Genomic DNA, 19,992 nt, shown 5'->3' with positions numbered 1-19,992 from the left:
CAATATAAATAATAAATAAATGCTGAAATAAAATAGATAGAAATTTGATAATCAATTTTATAAAATGAATTAAATATCTATTTCGAAATACAATACATTACGGCTATTACAGTCCCCCTATTAGGAATTCGGCACTTTATGAAACCGCATTCCAGTCAGCTCTAAACAAACCACTGCGCATATTGTCCCCCACCACGGTGAGCCAATAATTAAGTATTGTAAACAACAACAGCGGCTGGAATGCATTAAAGCCAGCCGCCAACGTCGTCGCACATGTCGTATGAGTAATGCCCACCTGACCGACTTGAAACAACACCAACGCATCATATGATATATGTACAAATATATATATATGAGCTCATATCGACGCAACGCTAATTAACCGCCTCTTCAAATGGCCACGCCCACTTAAAATAGATTGCATCCAATCGAAGTGGATTTACGAAACTAAAAAAACTGCGGAAAAGTTAGATACACATGTAAAATATTTAGGTCGCTTGCGGTTTAATTAGTCGGCCTCAGGGCCACGCCCACAGCCGCCCACATTTGCATAAGCCACATTAAATAAATGTCCATAGATACACAGGCATCAAATTCATTATGTTTATCTAAAGTGTTTAGTCAGTCGGCAAAGGCAAAAAGGTTTAATTACGAAAATATTAGAAAAAGTTAGTCGAGAAAAACCATAAAACCGCAAAGTAAATTTCGGGGGATTTGCAATTGTAAATGTTAATTAATTGCCAGTGCTTAGATTTATTGGTTGGGAAAAAGTTTTTAAATAAATTCCGAAACGACAAGAGGAAGCTCAGTAATTGCAGGAAAAAATAAAAGAACAAAAAAGGGTAGAACAAACAAATCGAGACCGTAAAGGATATGTATGTGAACTCTGATTGTGGCTAAGGATTTTCCACTTGCGGTCACCTCCGGTTTCCAGTGGGTTTTCCTTTGCCATTTCCCACCAGTAATGCGTTTTTAAGCAAGCAGAACACAAGGTCCGGAGTAGATCAAACAGGGAAATGATGTCCTGTCGGTGTCCTGTTCTCCTTTCCTTTTGCCAGTTGTGCCAGCCTTCAGGCATTTTGCGGTTGCTGCGGGCCAGAAATCTACTGGGAAAAGTAGAGACAACCAAATTGGGGACTTGGGGAGCTGAGAAGAATAGCGAGTACTGAGAAAAAAGATTTTTTTTTAGTTTTAATATAATAAGATGCTCAAAGTTATTTACACGTCCGATAAGATTAATCAAAGGAGTAAAGAAATAACAATACTTACAGTTTTTAAGGTGTCCAAAAGTATGGAAAAATATGAATGAACTAAAAAGTCAGAATGATCAAATTAACGTTATTTTTTCATTGCATACTTTTGGGCACCTTTTGTTAAATCAGCTCTGACAAATTTAGATACAAATAATTTTTTTTTGTGTGCATTCCACTTTAACCCAAACAGACGGTTGGACCCTCACTGGTTTTGTTTGTTTAGCCAACAGTTTGAGCTCTAAAATTAAATCAAAGCAATTTAATTGAAATCAAGAGCGGGGAGGGGAAGACAGCAGACAAGCGTGATATCCTTTTTCCCTGTGATTTACGTTGGGCAATAAAAAATCACTTTTCCCCGGTTCTTCGGTTCTGGTCCGCCGTTGTCTGTGGCCCATTGACACCTACAAATTAATCAGAAAATGAGCCACGTTCTTGGCCTAATCTGCCGTAATAACTCATTGCCAAATGGCCGGCAATAAATCGCAGGCCAGAAGCAGTGGAAATTGTCGCGCTAATAACCGCAAAACGACAAAATTGCCGCGAAAAATCAACGATGGCAATAATTTCAAATATCTGCCAGGGCTTCCGGATAAAATGGAAGCGCAAAAGTCAAGTTTAATCTGGCCGGGGCTCTAATGTATTGCCTTTTGGCCCGAAGGGTCGCTCTTCCCTACTTTCCCTACCTTTTCTACATTCCTGATGAAGCCAATCGGATCTGAAGGGCGAGGAAGTTTCCCATTTTCCACCTGCGAAAAGTAGGCAAGCAACAGACAGCTGCTTTACAGGGATATTTGGGGGACGGGGCTTTTGTTTTTGATTCTAAGCTGACAAGGCAGGGGCAAATCCAGCACGGGCTTAATATTTATTTTTTTTTTGGTGTCAAATCTTTGTTTCCAGCTCGGAAACCGCTTAAGTTTGTTGGCGGCTTAGTGAGTGCTACGAAAAAAATACTAAAATGCAAAAATAGGCAGGAATTTTCAGGCCATCTTCACAGAAAGGGGCAAACGGCTTGGAAATAGAAAGCCTATTAGTAGTGCAAGCACATTGTGTGCAAAGCTGAAAGCTTATAAAGGATATTCTCAAAATAGCTAAAGTAAAATAGAATTACATTATTTAATATTAGCCAGCTATTTGATGATGATGATGAAAATGCAACGAAAATTTTGAAAATTGACGTGGCTAGTGATAATCCCTGGCATTTAATATGGATAATGATTGATTTTATATAATCAATTTACCCAACTTTGCATGGCTCTCCAACAGCTGTTAAATTACGTAAAGCGTTTAAAGTAACTTGAGACCCCTCCATAAAGATTCTTTTTGAAAATCATAATTAAGAGATACTTGCAGCAGGCTTGCAACCTCGGCAAACTCAGTTTTCCCAGCTCCTTTCCCAGGGGTCCATCATTTTCCACAGTTTAATGTCAGGCAATTAACTTTTCTGTCTGGGCCCCCAGGAGTACAAAAACGAATGGGAAAGTACAATTCGGGGTGGGAAAAGTGGGCAAGTGAGGGGATCAAAGAGGAGTAGGCCTGTCACATGACCTGCCAGTCAGCGATGAGATCATGCATAAAAAAGCCAAAGGAAAAGCCGGGAGGAGAACCGAACCGAGCTGAGGCAAAACCAAAGCGAACCGAACCGAAGCACGTCCTCAAATGGAAATGGAAATGTTAAATGTAAATGCGGCATATGGAAAAACGGGAAACGACCTTGCTCTGTGTTTGGGCCTTAACACTCCGCAGTGGGTGGGGCTGGGCGGAAAATGAGGGGAAAATCCAGGGGAGGGGAGGGTGGTACAAGATTGGTAGATTGTCACAGGCAAATAGGCGGGACAACATGAAAATCAACCAAGCAAATGCCAATACACATGCAACGCCAGAAAGAAGCTGCCATGCACCAAGACAAATAATTAGTATCTTGGCCAGGTCAATTGCCAATTTACGGTTAAGAAAATAACCAAGTCAGCTGTGCAGGCGGCAAATTTTGATTTCAATAAAATTACGAGGTACCAGAAATGAAAAAAAATATAAATTACATTTTAAAAAAATTTTTATTTTTGAATATATTTTATTCTGTAATAAATAATTAGTTTATTAGGTGACTTCGATGTTTCTTTAATCTTCATGTAAGAGAAATATTTAATTTTGTAGCTTAATAGTTTTTAGTGGCATAATTCGAAGTCATTCGATCTTAGTCTTAGAAACAATTTTATTTGCGTGTAAAAGTAGAAATGGTCGAGGATGTTGCGGCTGTGGCATTCAAGGATTCTAGGCTTAACATGGCGTAAACACAAAAGCCTCTAAAGGCATCAACTGCGGCATATAAAGTGGCATTACATTAGAGTACGAGCCGGGAAAAAAAGACCCGGACGAAAAAACCATACACACAGAAAATAAACGCAAACATGTCCTTTGGCAGGAAGTGCCGCAAAGACAAAAAGAGATTGTCGAGTGGCATCGTCGACGCATTAAATTGAAGATGATGATGATAATGCGCCAGATAAGTCGGGAGTCGGGAGATGCGAGATCTGGGGTCTGGGGTCTGGGGTCCATGGGGTCATAGGTAACAGCCAACTTAACGTCAATAAACGGGAGTTGAGGGGCGGAAGGGTCTTCAGTCTGCTCGGTCCGCAACAAGCCATGAAAAGGGGCTGGAAAAACAGCAGCCGCAGGATAACATCTGCCATTTGCGGCCAGGACGAAAGATGAAACAATGCGGCAGGAAGGCAGGAAAGTCGCAAAACTCGGGAAAGTCGGGGGATAACGAGACGAGGATATGTGCCGGGTACTATTTACTTGGCATTAAGCAAACTTCAAATAAAAAGGATAACGAGCGCATTGCGAGACACGCAGGCAACTCAAAATGCCACTGGAACTGGCTCAACAATAATAACAACGAAAAGCGAGCAATCAGGGGGGAAATTCGGAAAAGGGGAAAACAAAAGCTGAGTGACATTCCCCAAGTTGAGGAAATTCGAGGGATACTTCGAGGGACTTGGAGACAAAAGGCTGCCATGAAAGGCACGACAATTGCACACAATTTTCATTTATTGTTTGGCTACACATTTGGCCACATTATGTCAGACTTTCTTTTTTTTTGCCACCCCCTCGATGAGCAGAAACAAAAAAGGCTTCCCCACAAATAATCGTGCAATGCTCTGCCCCTCAAAAAAAAGAATGGGAAAAGGAAACTCTAAGGACATGTGTGTGTGGGAATTTTCCGCAAATATGTATCCCTAACCATCCAGAAAAAGGAAACCAGCAATGCCGCCTCACATTTTGACGCTTCATTTCCATCTCTCTCGATTTTGCGTGTTGAGGTCACTTTGGGCTTTCGGTTTTTGGGTAAGGTTAGGGTTTCGGTTTCGCTTTTGGGCGTTTGGGGTTAAGATTTTGGGTTGGGTTAGGACTAAGGTTGCATGTTTTCTTTGTTCAGCATTTCAGGCGATTGAAATTAGAGATTTATGTTAAGGCAGAGACAACATTCCTCGGAGCTAAAATGCTTGCGAGCATGGTAGGGAAAATAAAATATAGGTAAATCATTGAACAAGAGATGAATTTAATTCCATGAATGAAACCTGCCTTATTAAAACACAATAACGCAAGAAACTCCCCCATGAAAACATAAAAACACATATAACCTTCTAGCGTTGACAACAACTGAACAAATAGCAAACGCATAAGGCCCCCTTTTCACAAAAAGGGGAAAACATTTCAATTTCGCTGCGGGCTTCTGTTTTATTTCTCCGCTCTTCTGTTCGATGATATGCCAAACGACCAAAACAAACTTTGCATTGTTAGTCACGATGATGGCGATATACAAGTATATGTAGATATCCCCCCATATCAGGTCCTATTGTTGCCATACGATGATGATGGCGATGGTGATGATGAGGATGTGTGTATGATGTCAACACTGCAAACAGCACGCGTCGCTTGCCGCAGTTCCTAGGGCTAAGAGGGGGTTTTCCAGGGGTCCAACAGGATGGACAATGATTCGGCATTGTTTTGGATAGACTGCAAAACAAACGCCACTTGCCACTTTCCACCTGCCACGCCCACAAACTGATGATGCGACGGGAACGAGAATGATCATTAAATATCTGCTGCTAATTAAAGTAAATTTTGCGATTCAATGAAACCGGTTGGGGGACTCGGGAACTGCAGAACTGTGAAATCACCAACCACCCACTCCCAAAAATACTACATACTCGGTTTACCCCCAAAAACACACACACACTCATGCACGTAAACATGTCAATAATATTCAAAATTGAAATGTCAAAATGCTAATTTGGCACATTTGTTTGACTTTTGCCGTACAGACAGCAGCTACACAGAGAGAAGTGGTTTGTCTTTATTAATAAGGTGGATCTCCCTTTTACCATATTAAAAAGTGTTAAATTTGGGTGTTGAAAAGTATGCTGTGAAAAGGGTGCATTGTGTTGTGAAATAAATCCATCCGGTTGCATACTTTTAGGCACTTTTATAGGTGGTTACAAAACCCTAGCACTTTTTTACTGAAATCTTTATTTGACGATCTTTCATTTATTAATTTGATAGAAGATAATGCAAGCAGCCGTATTTGTTTCCTGTGCATGCTACTTGCTACCCCTTTCACCTACTCCCCTTATCTACTTTTCGAGAGAGAGAATGCAATGCAATTTGTGCAATGTGTGCAAATTTGCACAAGCCGCACCAAAAATTTTATTTACAAAATTTTCGTGCCAAATTTGACTTTTGCCAACGCACCAGAGGAGCTCCACAGAAGGACGGCGAAAAGTCAGGGGTTGCTGTGGCATGGAATGGGAATGCCTGGTATTTCTGCACTTCTCCAGTTGCAGCTGCCGTCCAAATATTTTTCCACTGACTGACTAATGAATTGAGCAGTGGGACCCAAAATCCGAATGCAACTGATGATCAGCCTGCCAATTTTACGCCCTCCAAAAATTTTTGAATGTTTTCTGGTCTATTGGTGCAAAAAGGAGGCTCATTATGCACATCTCATTTGGGTTGATCTCTTGCAAGTACATTTTTGGATTTCACACATTGCTCTGACTTGTTAGATTTTTGGCCCAAAATAGCTTCATTCTCTTAATTAAAAACCTCGAAAGCCTCTTAAAGTAAAAGTACGTAAATCCGTAGAAGATTTCATTTTATGACAATGGTAATCCCCGCAGCTTAAACTGACAATTTTTAAAGCGCCCTCAGTTGGTCGATATTCTATAAAAAATATCGCACCGCGAGAACATATCAATAGGGCAGTGAAAAAGCCGATTTAATCCACCAAAAACATCTAAGGGATTTCTACCAGTTGGGAAAAGTTTTCGGAAAAAAAACACATCGCATCAGATATGTTTCCGTACGCAATTGAAAACTGTACAGATTTCGTTGTTCACTGGCTCCATTGTTTACAATTTCCAGAAAACTTGGTTTCCATCAATTGGTTTGGGCACTTTGTCGAAAACTAGTCCCGGGATTTGTCCGTTTTTCGTGTAAATTAAATTGTAAATTTAACCAGAAATATGAATTGCTTTGGTTTTCGTGAAATGAATTGCGTTTTAATTACATTTGCACATTTTCCGTTCGGTTTGCCTCAAACATTTTGCTAGCTAATTAAAAGTTTTTTTATGGCTTTCCACAATTTCTACATATCAAACTAATTCGGTCGAACCGAAAAATTCTTTATTTCCCTGTGGACAGAAATTAAATTCTAAATTAAATCTTCTATTACATTGTTTTATTTTTTTGCTGATGCTGGGGTCTGAAAACTGCAAAATATTTACAGCCATATAAATTTATTGTGCCTGTAAAAGAGTTGCAAACAAGGAATTTTCGATGAGGCAGGAGAAGCTGCAGAATGTGGCATAACATTGGAGTAGTAAAGTTTTTAGGGCACACATGTTGCTCGGGGCATGTGGCAGTCAAATTTGGAGGAATTTAGGGCACAGTTTTAATACTCTTTCGCAAGAAATTTCGCATTTTAATATTGTGCTGTGAAAAATTAATGTTGCCGTATAGTAATTTAAAATAACTTTCAGCTTAACTGCTGAGGTCTGCTAATAATTTAGATGCCTTCAGTATACTTGCCCCTCTGACACTTACCGCCACTTCCTATTTACCCAATTGAACTTCGGAAAAAGACATCCATAAGAATGCGCTCCTACAAGTTCCCCGGAATATCCCTGGAGTTAGAGAGGCCATAAATCAACATTATATTGTGTGGTAGCTCCAAGGATAATACCCGCCAAAGTTAGTAGAGTGCATAACAATTGACAGCCAACTGGCTGGAGGTTCTTACTTCTGCGGTCGCGTGTGTTTCGCATATAAGAAATTTCAAGGGGGGCAGCAATGGAGCCAAAGTAGTAAACGAGAGCATGAAAAATCTGCAGGCAAATAAAGCCAGCAAATGTGGCAGAACGAACTGCAAAACTATCGAGGTTGCAGGGCGGGAAAAGCCAAAAAAAAAAGAAAATATTGCGCAAATGGAATACAAAAAAAAAATACGCACAGCAAGAAAACTACGCAAAGTGCTGAACAAATGGAACAACTTACAAAAGCTAAAATGGCAAACAACCAACAGTAGTTGAGCAACAACAAAAACAACTGGCAGCAATATGAACAACAATCTTGAATATTGCACGTTTACATATGTAGATACATTTCCTGCAGCAAATGCGGCAGATGCAGATGCAACTGAACCGGAGTCCAAAGCAACTGAAGCTGAAACAGAACTGAACGGAAAGAAATTGCTGGAAAAATGCGAAAGAAGTGCACGGAGAGAAAAGTGTGTGAGAAAAAATCAAGACAGATCATATTAGCCCGGTTTGGGAGTTTTGAAACTACTATTTAAGATGTCTAAAAGTAAGCAGTGAAAACTGTAAAGTAGTTCGACAAAAAAAATACATGCTGCATACCTTTGGACACCTTATTAAGTAGTTCCAAAATAATTTTCGTCTCTTTAGGTACCACTCTTATTATTCTTCCACTGCATGGACACGTGGTAGTTAATTTAAAAATTTTATTTACATTTCGCCTGCTGTCGCTGCAGCCGTAGGAGAAATATGAGGTTTTCGATGGACTGGGGCTTTGTTTACATTTGGTGCAGCTTCTACTTGACTTGCAGCAGCAAATACGGCTGGGCAAGAACTATGGAACTATAGAACCCCCTGTAGAAGGGCTGGGCTCGCAACGGCAGCTGACGTCGCCCGGGGGCTCGAAACCAAAAGGCTGAAACGGTGGCGACTTCGGCTCCGACCCTGCCCGCTGGCCTCTGATAACAAAAACAGAACAACATCAGGAATAGAGGAGCAACACTGGGGCAACTGAAACAGCAACAGAATCAGAGTGTTTTTTTTTTGAAGCCGGGGTTTTGTCCCCAGGGCTACGTTCTTGCCCGCACACACGCACACACACAGCGATGATGAAGCGCCCCGAGTTATGCAACAGAAATGGCAACACAAGCAGCTGGTGTTGCAATCATGACCGACTGAAAGCCAGAAAAACCATTGGCAAAATAAGAAAAGAACCAAACACAGGTGATCTTTTTGTTATGAGAAAATTATATGGTATATGGCTTGGTTGGGGAAAAACTTAAAAATTAGAATCCTTAGAATGCAAATATAGAACAAAAGCTGAAATAAATAAAATATAGAAGTGTCCAAAACAAGTGTTTAGAAGTAGGCAACAATATATTTTGAATATATTTTTCAATGCATACTTTGGGGATCATTCTAAAGTGATTGAGGAACGCGAGGTATTTATATGGCTTTTTCAAAATTTATAATTACTTTCTGAATGCAAATATTTCAATTATACTTCAAAAGTTTACACCACCTGATAATCCTGTATACATAGGACGCCAAATCCAAAAACAATGGACGCACGCACTTCCCATGTCAGACGGCCCACGTGCCCCAATTAAGCCATAATCTCTTCTTTGTCTCAGCCATCGTCCAGGCCCTATTTATATATATATGCCCGCCCTGCGTACCTCCGGTTAGTAACTGGGGAAACAAAATCCATTCAGGATTGCCTTGGCAACCAGACAGTAACCTCTTGTATCTCAGATCTGCAGACCCAACCAAACTTCCTGGCAGACGAAAACTTTTCCATCACACGCCCACATTTTCCAGGGCTTTTCAGACACCTCTCGAGGAAATTAAAGTGAATGTGTCACTGGCAGATTCCGATACGCACTGCAGATTTCCATTTCCGCCCTAATGCAATTTGCCGGACTGACAAAAGAAGCAGAAATCTCTTCAAATTAACTAAATATTTACAAAGGCAATGAATTCTGTCTGGTCTTGTATTTTTTGGCGACGAAAGCCAAGGCGTTGCAGTGCCAAATTAATTTAACATAAAATTAAATGAAACGAAATGAAATGCAGCTGCAGAAGAGAATTAAAAGCAAAGTTTTGCTTGCCATTTTCTTGGGTTTTCCTTGTCTTGCCGACCAAATGAATTTAATTATTTAGGTCAAAAGACAGGACAATGCCACTTTCCTTACTGTTTTTGCATTAGTACGTAAGGGGCGGCAATTGGGTTTATTACGGGGGCAAGGTTATCACCCGATGGGGTTCCCCGAAATGTCTTCCTCTTTTCTGGCCTCCTGCTGAAAAACTTTTGCTTTTCCCTTCGTATTTTTCCTCCCTTATTTGCTTTACTTTTCGCAAATAATTCCGTCTTGGGCCTAATTCTCGGCTACAATTTTCCGCAGTCTTTTCATGTTGGCCGAAACATTTTCACTGGAAAGTCAAACAAAAACAGGCAGCTGCAATTGCTCAACTGTTCCATCATCGGGATCATGATCATCATTATCCTCATCATCGCTTCTCCTTTTGCCTGCAAAATTACGCCATTCAAAAATTTGCTTTACGTGCGCTCTCGTTTTTGTACTTTTTCTTCCACGGGTTGTGCAAATCGCTTGGCCCATTTAATTGAATACTCTAGGGCTAAGGAGCCAAAGTGACTTGACAAGTAACCTTAAAATGAGGCAAATAAAATAAAGACATGCAAAATATAGGGAAATATTAATTGAGGAACTACAAACTGTATTTTAATACTTTAGGCTAATTTAAAGTTCCTAAATAAATATTAACAAGGTTTTTGGTTTGAGATGCGTGGCCGAAGCTAGTTAAATTTCACTTTTAATTTGCGTATAAAGTCTTTGAAATTAAATTCCGCCCCACTAGGGTATTTAAACATACCCTACATCCAAAAAGCTCTCCCCTAGAGCATCTAAATTTTTTGCCAGCCTATCCAGAACTTTTGTTTACCTACTTTTTCGCCCTCGTTTCAGAACCTATTTTTTTCGTCTGTGTTTTGTTGCGCGTCAAGTAAATAAATAAAAGCAAAAGTTTTTGGCCCACGACTCTAACTGTTACTTTTTGGCCCTGCTACTCGGGGAAAACCCCTCAGCCCCCCATTTCCCCCCAGCAATTTTCCCAACACTAATGACATCGTTTGCGGGCTCTGCTACTCCCGTTTCCCGCTTTTTTCTATCCAGATCTCCATGTGTGCCCCTGGAAAAAGTTTGTCAATAATTTTGCTGCCTATTTAAAGCAGCCTCCTGCTCCCGGGTTTTCCCGTTTTCCATTTGGCAGCTCCCCTTCCTCCTGCTGTTGTTGTTTACCATTAAAATTCCAACCAGACAATTTACAAAAATTGTTGTGTTGTTTAAATAGCGGGGCAAGAAGTTTTTGTTCCTTTTAAATTAATTTGGGGCGGCTTTGATTGCGTCCGTTCTGCTCAGAGGTGAAGATCCGAAATTGTTTACGCCCGAAAAACATGTGGAGGCCCATAAAATTAGAAGAACTTTTCATTGATTTGCCACAAATTGTGTGCCATAAAAATAAACTGGACAGATGGGAATGTGAGTTTTTTGACTGCGCCTGCTGCCGCTGCCGCTGCTGCTGCTGCTGCTGGTGCTGCCCACCAATTATGTTCTGTTTGCTCATTTGTATCTTTATATCTCGCCGATGCACAGATACATCTGTTTGTTTACACGTTCATTTGCAGCAGTTCTCTGTTTGCTTGCCCGTCTGCTCTGTAGTTGATCAATATGTTTTTGCTCCGGGGAAATCGAGGAGGAGTCCATAAAGTCATGCAACATTTATTAAATCTTTTGCCGGATTTTTCCCAGCAATTTTCTTCGGCCTCTGTGTGCTTTTGACCAAACATTTGCTTTGGTCGGCACAATTTGATTCCATTTTATGGCCAGCCATTGTCAGTATATAGTATATATAAATACATGTGTCTTTGGACGGCCGTAACCGTATCTGGTATCTGCATGTGTGAGGCCAATAAAATTTTTAGTACAATAAACATTTGTCCGTTTATCAGTTGGTTTTGCTCTCTTATTGCTTTTTTCAAAAGCTTTTTTCGCATTTTGTCGGTGAGGGTGGGGAGGAGGCACCAGAATTCTGGAGATTTTCCTTGGAAAATGACACAGAAAGCTGAAACAACACAAAGCCTTAAATTTTGCCTGGAAAATGAACGTATTTTTGTATCTTTATATCTTCAGTATGCTGTAGATGCATCTCTTTGATCCGCCCGTGATCGCTTTAAAGTGTTTCCACTTTGGACAACTCATGAGTGTATTTTTTATGTGCTTTTTCAGGCACGTTTTTGAGTTTGTGGTTTATGTGCTGGGTATTGTTTGGTTTTGAGCACGTTCGGGTGAATTAGATCCACTTGTCCATTTGGAGATACAAGTACAAAACCAGAACCATCGACTTTCAAATATTCCGCTATATATACTTTTTTCTTTTTATTTTGTCTAAAAAAGTGCTATAATAATAAGTTAATGTTCAGTTATAAGTCGTCTTCGAGTGCATAATCAATATACTCCTCTAATTGTTATTGGCTTTAACGACGTTTCCAGACATCAACTTTTTATGGGCATATTTCAGAGCCTCTCGCCATGTGTATTCACAGCTTCGGGGTATCTGCTCCCGTTTCCTCGAAACTCTTAATCTCCAACTGGTTGGAGCTGTTCAATTAAATGATTTTCTTGTTACCCGACTTAATGTGCCTGCTAAATACTGTCCACCAAACTGGGAATGGATGTCTTTGAGGGGCAGGCAGAGGGTCTTGTTTATTTGTCTCCGTTGAATATGTCTTCCTGTAATTTATGAGCAGTGGCCAACGAGTTTCCTTTGCTACTGCCATTTGCTATTCTTGTTTCTCGGCTCTGTGTTGTTTTTTTGCCGTCCCATCTCCTGGGCCGCAGTTGTTTTAGTTTATGCGCTCAATTTAGTAACTAGTTAGCCAGAAATGGCAGCAACCGTCCGTACTGCTGGTCACTCTGCTCACACACCCCTGATCCCCGAAGCCCACACTCCACAAGTCCCCGAAAAGCAAACAAGAAACTAATAAAAAGCCGAACCAGAAACCACAAGAGCTCATAGCTCAAATGCGCTGACAGCAGGCACGAGTTATGCGTACGTATCTCCACTCGAAGGAGAAGTAGGAGCAGAAGCCGGGGAAATCGGGAGAGGCCCGATATGGATACGGAGTAGGTAGAAGTATGTGCAGCTTTTCCAACTAAATGCTATAAAAATTCTTGACTTAATAGCAAAACAAGACAGGGAACAAGCGGTTCTATGCGAGTGGCGGGAGTGTGTTTGCGTAGCCACAGTTGCGGTTGAAAAAATAGGGAAACTCATGTAGCTCCTAAAAGTTGATAAAATCCTTTTTACTTTTAGAGAAAGGGAGTATTGCATAATTAAATCTGCAATTGTACAGAGGGTTGCCTAAAGTTAGTGCTCAATTTACAGTAGTTCTTTAAACCATGAAGTAGCTGCCTAAAAGTATGCAGCAAAAAAGCGATATCGTTTTTTGGAATGCTTTGAATGGAATTTTTGATTGTAGCATACTTTTGAACACTTTGAAAGGTAATTTCAAAGCTATTGCGAGACCCGCGATTAAATTAACTGATTACAAGCCAGCTGGCACTCGCTTTCGACCTGGACTTTTATTTTGACCGCAGCTGTTTGGCCTGTGTGTCTCTGATGGAGCAACCCGTGTAGGGCCACTAAAGAAAACTAACAAGTTACGAAAGCAAACCATCTGGTAGAGATGGCAGAGATGGGAATGGCAAGAGTCCAGTTCTGAAGAGGTGGTTGAGGTAGAGGGGGAAGTGGCAGTGGAAGTGGTGGTTCAGCAGCTGGAGAAGCTGCTGAAAGCAGTTGGAGGAGCTGCTCGTGGATCCACATCCATATGTAGCAGCTTGGAAACAAGAAAAACTTGAAAGACCAAGAAAAACATTTAGTAGATGATGAAAATCATGGCAACATCAACTTGAAGATGCCACACAACTGCGAAACCGAAGGGTGGATGGATGGGCGGAGAATGAGGGAGAATGGAGGAGAGATTCCTGTTGATAAGACCGAGATTGGAAGAGGAAGCTCTGCCAACTCTCGATGGGTCAATAACATTTTAAGGCACTTGTCGACTTAAATTTAAGCGTTAATTGTTTTGGGTAAGCACACAGATAGAGATTTCGTTAAAAAATATTCCATAGGTCAACTTGAATACTTTGCGTAGGTGTATCTACTATATGCTGATACTGTGGAAACTTATTAACTTAATTATTTTGATATAAAATAACTCAAAAAAAGTGTACCTATATATTTTCGAATTTTCATAAATATGCTAGACTTCCTGACTCGACTTGGTAACTTAAATTGAAGCACTAATTGCTGGCCCCGGGGGCTTCCAGTATCCTTCACTGTAGCCCTTCTTAAATTTATGGTATCTTCTGGAAAATTTGTGTCTTTTTAAACTTAACATTCATTAGTTACGAATAGAAAGGCCCGAGGAGAAACCGAAAAGCGAAGGGGGAGCAAAAACTGAACTGGGATAAGTCGTAGTCGCCTTATCATTTATCTTGGACCTCGGGCCAAATGTTTTCTGGCCTGCCAATTTCGCGTGTCTTGAATGGATGGTGGGCTGAAATGGAGAAGGAGGCTTCCAGGGGGCGGGACAAGGACGAGTTGTTCGGTTCGGTTTGGTTTTGCGCTTGTTGGTCATATCAAATCGCTTTTGGCCCGGCTGCCTTGGCTTTTGTGGCCTGTGGCTCAGCGCGTGCCTTCCTCAATTTTCCCGCTTTTCCAACCCGCTTTTCCGACCGCCCTTACACCCGCAGCAGCCCACACATCAAAATTGGATTTGGCCAAGTTAAGCAACGACCATTGAGGGAGTTAAAGCTCTGTCGATTATTTTTAATGGATCTGCAGCTCTCGCGCCACACTCCCTTTTTTCCTTCCTTGCCGCTTGGTAATTAAAATTAAAATTAATATTAGCTGTTTGCTCTAATTTTATTGCTCTTCTGATAGTTGTTTTCGGAGCTCAAGCTGCCAAGATTTTTTTTTGGTTTTTAAATGTGCCATTAAACCGGGGAAAATGCACATCTCTGGCTTTACCTAAAAGGTAAAGGAAGAGAAATCCCTATAAGCACTCGAAATAAATGTAGGCCCAGTTAACCTTCTAACTAATTGCTAAAAAGATCCGTGGATAAATTGTATTAGACCCCACGTGTTGAAAGTGAAAATTCCAAATTAAATTTAGCTTATTTTTCTTCTCGCTGGGGATTAGTCATATAAATTGCTTTACCTACACCCAGATGTAAACTAAATTTTTTAATTTTTTCCTTCTACGTGGGTTGTCGGCTAAGAAATGGTTTTCCTTTTTCTCTCCATCTATTTTTGGGACGGCCCTTTGTGTTTGTTAATAGTATTTTCCAAGTGAATGGTTAGGGCGGTTTATTTTTTGGCAGTACTTGCGAACTGGGGGAAAAAGGCAGGAACCTGGCAACAATTTGGCAATTGATTGGAAAAATATTTCTAACACGATTTCCAGGGGTCCCCTCATTTTTTCGCTCCTTTTTTTATTTTTTGTTGGATCCTGTAAACTAATTCAATTATTTGCGTACATAATTTAAGGGCCGTGTCCGAGAGCGTTGAGCAAGAAATTTATATGCAAAACACGCATAAAATTGCTTGCCCCCGTCTCTTTCGTTTCCCAGTGCCCGTCTCTTTCCCTCCTGCACTGGTTGATTATTTATGAACACGAAGCGTTCAGGCTGTGGAAATAATTGAAGGAACTTCACTCCACTCCACTCCACTCGACGACTGCTCCTGGTCCGGGTCCATTTTAAAGTAATCAAGGGAATGAAAGGCCTATTTTCAGGTCACTAGCCCCGGCTTTTCCCCGCCCGGACAATGCCGGGAATGCAGTGCCGAAACGCCGTGGCCCAAATGTTGAAAACATGTTCGCAAAGTGACAATTAAGCCAATTTGAAGCCATTTAGCGGGCAAGAACGCAAACAAAAACTGCGGTAACCCAGCCAGCAGACCAAACAGAGTTCGGGCTTATACCTCCATACACAATCCCTTTATATGGAGGGCGAAGTGAAACAGAAGCAGGTCTTGATTTCTAACCAAACAATGCTTTAATGGTCGCCGAGTCGGCGAACAAAGCCAGACAATCAAATGTAATTACACGCACATAAACACGCAAAAGACGAAGATTCTGAGGTTGAGACTTGAGCCGGGGTCAGAAGGCCACTGCGAGAAAAATGTGGGCGAACTGCGGGACTAATTTTAAGCCCATAGTCCCAAGAATATGATGATATAACAGTCTTAAGTCGCCAAAGGCTTATATAATTGTTCGTCAAAAAATCCTACCAGCAGAGGGCTTCACAGTTCTTTAAAAATGCCAATATGCTAAAAAGAAATAATTCCAATATACGGCTAATGAGATTGAAGAGTCTCAAAAAGTGAAACATTTCCTTTATAAAGTAGAATAATTTTTAATAGACTTCCGAAAAACCACAAAGTAAGCTTCAATAAGCTGTAGGTACAACTTAATTTTCTTTTTCTCTGTGAGCCTGAGACACCTGAACCCGCTTTTCAGACCTTTCATAAAAGGTAGCGAAGAGAATCACGCAATTTACTATAATTTGCAGGAGGAGATTGCGCAAGTGGAGATGGATGGAATGGGCATGGGCATGGGCATGGGCATGGGCTGGCATGGCCTGGGCTGGGTTGGGGAAAGGGTCCGCGCCGAAGACCGTGCTCCAGTTTCTTGAGATTGCGGCAACTAAACTTCTTCAGACTGCCACTGCCACTGCCACTTTTCTTCTTTTTTGTATTTTCTGCTGGATGTCAATGGGGGAGGAGTGCGGAGTGCGGATTGCGGGTTTATGGGCAAAGTCATTAGGCAGCTGGCGACACTTATCCAGGGGGCAGTTAATTACAAAGTGGCTGCGGTGGCTAAGACATAATTTCACGCCATTTGCGGTGCATAAGAGGCCGCTAATGTCGGACTATGACTTGCAGTCGGCTCTCCAACTTGGACGCCTGGCTCGTGGATTCATCTTCCTGGCCAGTCAAGTGCAGGGGCGGAGTTTTCCGAGGGGGCTAGGAAAATGGGAGGGGAAAATACCTGTAGAATAATGGAATTTCCTCAGTTAAGAGCTTATGTATGTACAGGAATACATCTAGTAAACCTATGCTTAGTGCCATAAAATAAAAAAGATATTCAAGTTTTTAGGGTATCTCTTAACTAATTAAAGTTTTAATATATATTTACATGAACATATCCATGAAAATAATTGGCCCAACAAATTTCTAATTATCTCTCCTTGTAATTCAAATGGAATATTAATTCATTATTCCTGAAATTTAAAATGAAAATAAATAAATTTGCTTTTATTTTTTTCATTTATATTAATATTTTACTCACACACTTATTAATACACTTCAATTAAAAATGTTCTCTCCCAGTTATTAATATCCCTTCCCGAAATATCCACCAAATGACCCCTGCCATCAAGGTTGCTACTCCTTTTAACATCAAATTATCCCAATAAAGGCCGTCCTACACTTCTCTTTTAACTCTGCTAATGAGTCTCTGGCAGTTATTTTGGCATTGACCGACCTCCAGACACTTGATTAGTTTAATTAATAATTGACAAATTTCGTGTCTAATCAGCAGCCTAATCATGACCAGCGCCCCCTCCTTCGCTTTCGTTATCCCCTGATTAATTCAATTAGAAGTTTGGGATTATGCCGCCTGATTATGCCGAAAATGCTGCGTGTTTATTAATTTTCATCCAGCGGTTTGCTTTGATTTGGATGCTGCCTGTGTGACTTGACTAATTTTCGCTGCTTTTCTGCTTTCGCTTTTTTCCAGATTACCCCCGAGTGGAGGTCGGACCCGAGAATCCGTTGCGGGTGGAACGTGACCGGACTGCCAAGCTGGAGTGTAACGTGGATGCCAAGCCCAAGGTTCCCAATGTCCGTTGGAATCGCAATGGCCGCTTCATCAGCTCCTCATTAGTTCACACGATCCACCGGGTGAGCGTCCAAGATGCCGGCAAGTACACCTGCATTGCGGACAACGGTCTTGGCAAGACTGGCGAGCAGGAGCTCATCCTGGACATCCTGTATCCGCCCATGGTGGTGATTGAGTCGAAGACCAGGGAGGCTGAGGAGGGCGACACAGTGACCATTCGATGCAATGTCACTGCGAATCCAGCTCCAGTGACCATCGAGTGGCTCAAGGAGAACACCCCTGATTTTCGCTATAATGGCGATGTACTGACTCTGAACTCCGTGCGAGCCGATCATGCCGGGAACTATATATGTCGAGCTGTAAACATAATGCAGAGCCAGGGAATGGAGCGCAGTGAGCGGGTGGGCAACTCCACGGTGGCCCTGCTAGTTCGCCACCGACCAGGACAGGCCTACATCACACCCAACAAGCCAGTGGTCCATGTGGGCAACGGCGTCACCCTCACCTGCTCCGCCAATCCCCCAGGTTGGCCAGTGCCCCAGTACAGATGGTTCCGGGACATGGATGGAGAGTTCTCCAGCACGCAGAAGATCCTCGCTCAGGGTCCCCAGTACTCCATACCCAAGGCCCACTTGGGCAACGAGGGCAAGTACCATTGCCATGCTGTCAACGAGCTGGGAATCGGAATGATGGCCACCATTTCCCTGGAGATCCATCAGCCACCGCAGTTCCTGGCCAAGCTGCAGCAGCACATGACCAGGAGAGTTGCGGATACAGACTACACGGTGACCTGTAGTGCGAAGGGCAAACCGGCGCCCAGTGTCAAGTGGCTCAAGGATGCGGTGGAAATCCTGCCCGAGGAGAATCTCTACGAGGTGCAGACCAATCCCGACCAGGGGCTCAACGGCATGGTTACGGTGCAGAGTCAACTGAAGTTCCGCGGAAAGGCCAGGCCAAACGGAAATGCTCTGGTTCCAGGAGATCGTGGTCTGTACACCTGCTTGTACCAGAACGAGGTCAACTCGGCCAACTCCTCCATGCAGCTGAGGATCGAGCACGAGCCCATAGTCCTGCACCAGTACAACAAGGTTGCCTTTGACATCAGGGAGACGGCCGAGGTGGTCTGCAAGGTTCAGGCCTACCCCAAGCCCGAGTTCCAGTGGCAGTTTGGCAACAACCCCTCGCCCCTGACCATGTCTTCGGACGGGCACTACGAGATTAGCACCACCACGGATAACAATGACATCTACACCTCCGTGCTGAAGATCAACTCGCTGACGCACTCGGACTACGGGGAGTACACCTGCCGGGTGGCCAACACCTTGGACACCATTCGAGCTCCCATCAGACTGCAGCAGAAGGGTCCGCCGGAGAAGCCCACCAACCTGAGGGCCACCGACGTAGGTCACAACTACGTGTCCCTGAGCTGGGATCCCGGATTCGATGGTGGCCTGAGCAAGACCAAGTTCTTTGTGAGCTACCGCCCGGTGGCCATGCCCAGGGAGGAGCAACTGATACCGTACTGCGCCACTGTGGGCAACTCGAACTCGGAGTGGACGGAGGTGGACTGTCAGCGGGACATTCCCTGCAAGGTCACATCCTTGGATCAGCACAAGAGCTATGCCTTTAAGGTCAAGGCGCTGAACCCGAAGAGCGACTCCCCCTACTCCAGTGAGATTATGGTGACGACAAAGGTGAGTCGGATTCCGCCACCGCTGCAGGTGACCTATGAGCCGAGCACCCGAACTCTGGGCATCGATGTCGGAGCCACCTGTTTGTCCCTGGTGGCCGTGGTGGAGTCGATGGTGAATGCCGACAGTGCTAACGCCGCCTGGGAGGTGGTGGCCACCATGGATAACCTGCAGCTCTCCGGGAACGGACCCACGCACAAGGAGAAGGTCATCGACAGGATCATCGGAGCGCGGCGAGTCGGCGGAGGGCGTGCCCTGGGCCACACCATCAGCGAGGACGAGGATGACAGCGGACTGAACTCGCTGGCCCTCGAGGACGACAACAGTCCCACTGTGCGGGTCAAGCTGTGCCTGAGGACCAATCCGGAGCACTGCGGCGATTACACGGATGCTGAAAGTGAGTAGAAGTGTTGTAAGACATTACTTAACTAAAGGAAGATGTATCACCCACACTCCGCAGGAGTGGGGGTGTGCATCGGGGAAAGTGGCAAGGATGCCCTGGCTGGAAAATCCTCTACCGCTGCTGATGATTTCCATTATATGCAAAGCCATTACGAGCAATTGCACCACTTGAATGACCGCCTGGCTGCCGGCGGACAATCAATCACTCATTCCGTCAGTGGTGGTGGTCGTGGTCTCCTGCCGCCTCGCCACCCATCTTTCAAGCAGCGAGCCATCTATCCAGCCATCCAGCCACCAACCATCCATCCAGCCATTCATCCATCCACTTCAACTCCTTGCGATGC

General features: G+C 43.0%; 1 protein-coding gene across 1 annotated transcript in view; it reads left to right on the top strand.

Annotated features, from left to right (window-relative positions):
• The window catches only part of LOC108029071 (hemicentin-1), an 85,630-nt gene that overhangs the window by 49,864 nt on the left and 15,774 nt on the right, over positions 1-19,992 (top strand). Inside the window, exon 6 of the mRNA XM_017101143.3 lies at positions 17,454-19,643. Coding sequence (XP_016956632.1) covers positions 17,454-19,643 — 2,190 coding nt within the window. The remainder of the gene's footprint in view (positions 1-17,453; positions 19,644-19,992) is intronic.

This window comes from Drosophila biarmipes, chromosome 2L (genome assembly GCF_025231255.1).
Source record: "Drosophila biarmipes strain raj3 chromosome 2L, RU_DBia_V1.1, whole genome shotgun sequence".
Classification (NCBI taxonomy): domain Eukaryota; kingdom Metazoa; phylum Arthropoda; class Insecta; order Diptera; family Drosophilidae; genus Drosophila; species Drosophila biarmipes.
Note: the sequence above shows the minus strand (reverse complement) of the source record. Positions and strands in the feature narration are given on the sequence as shown.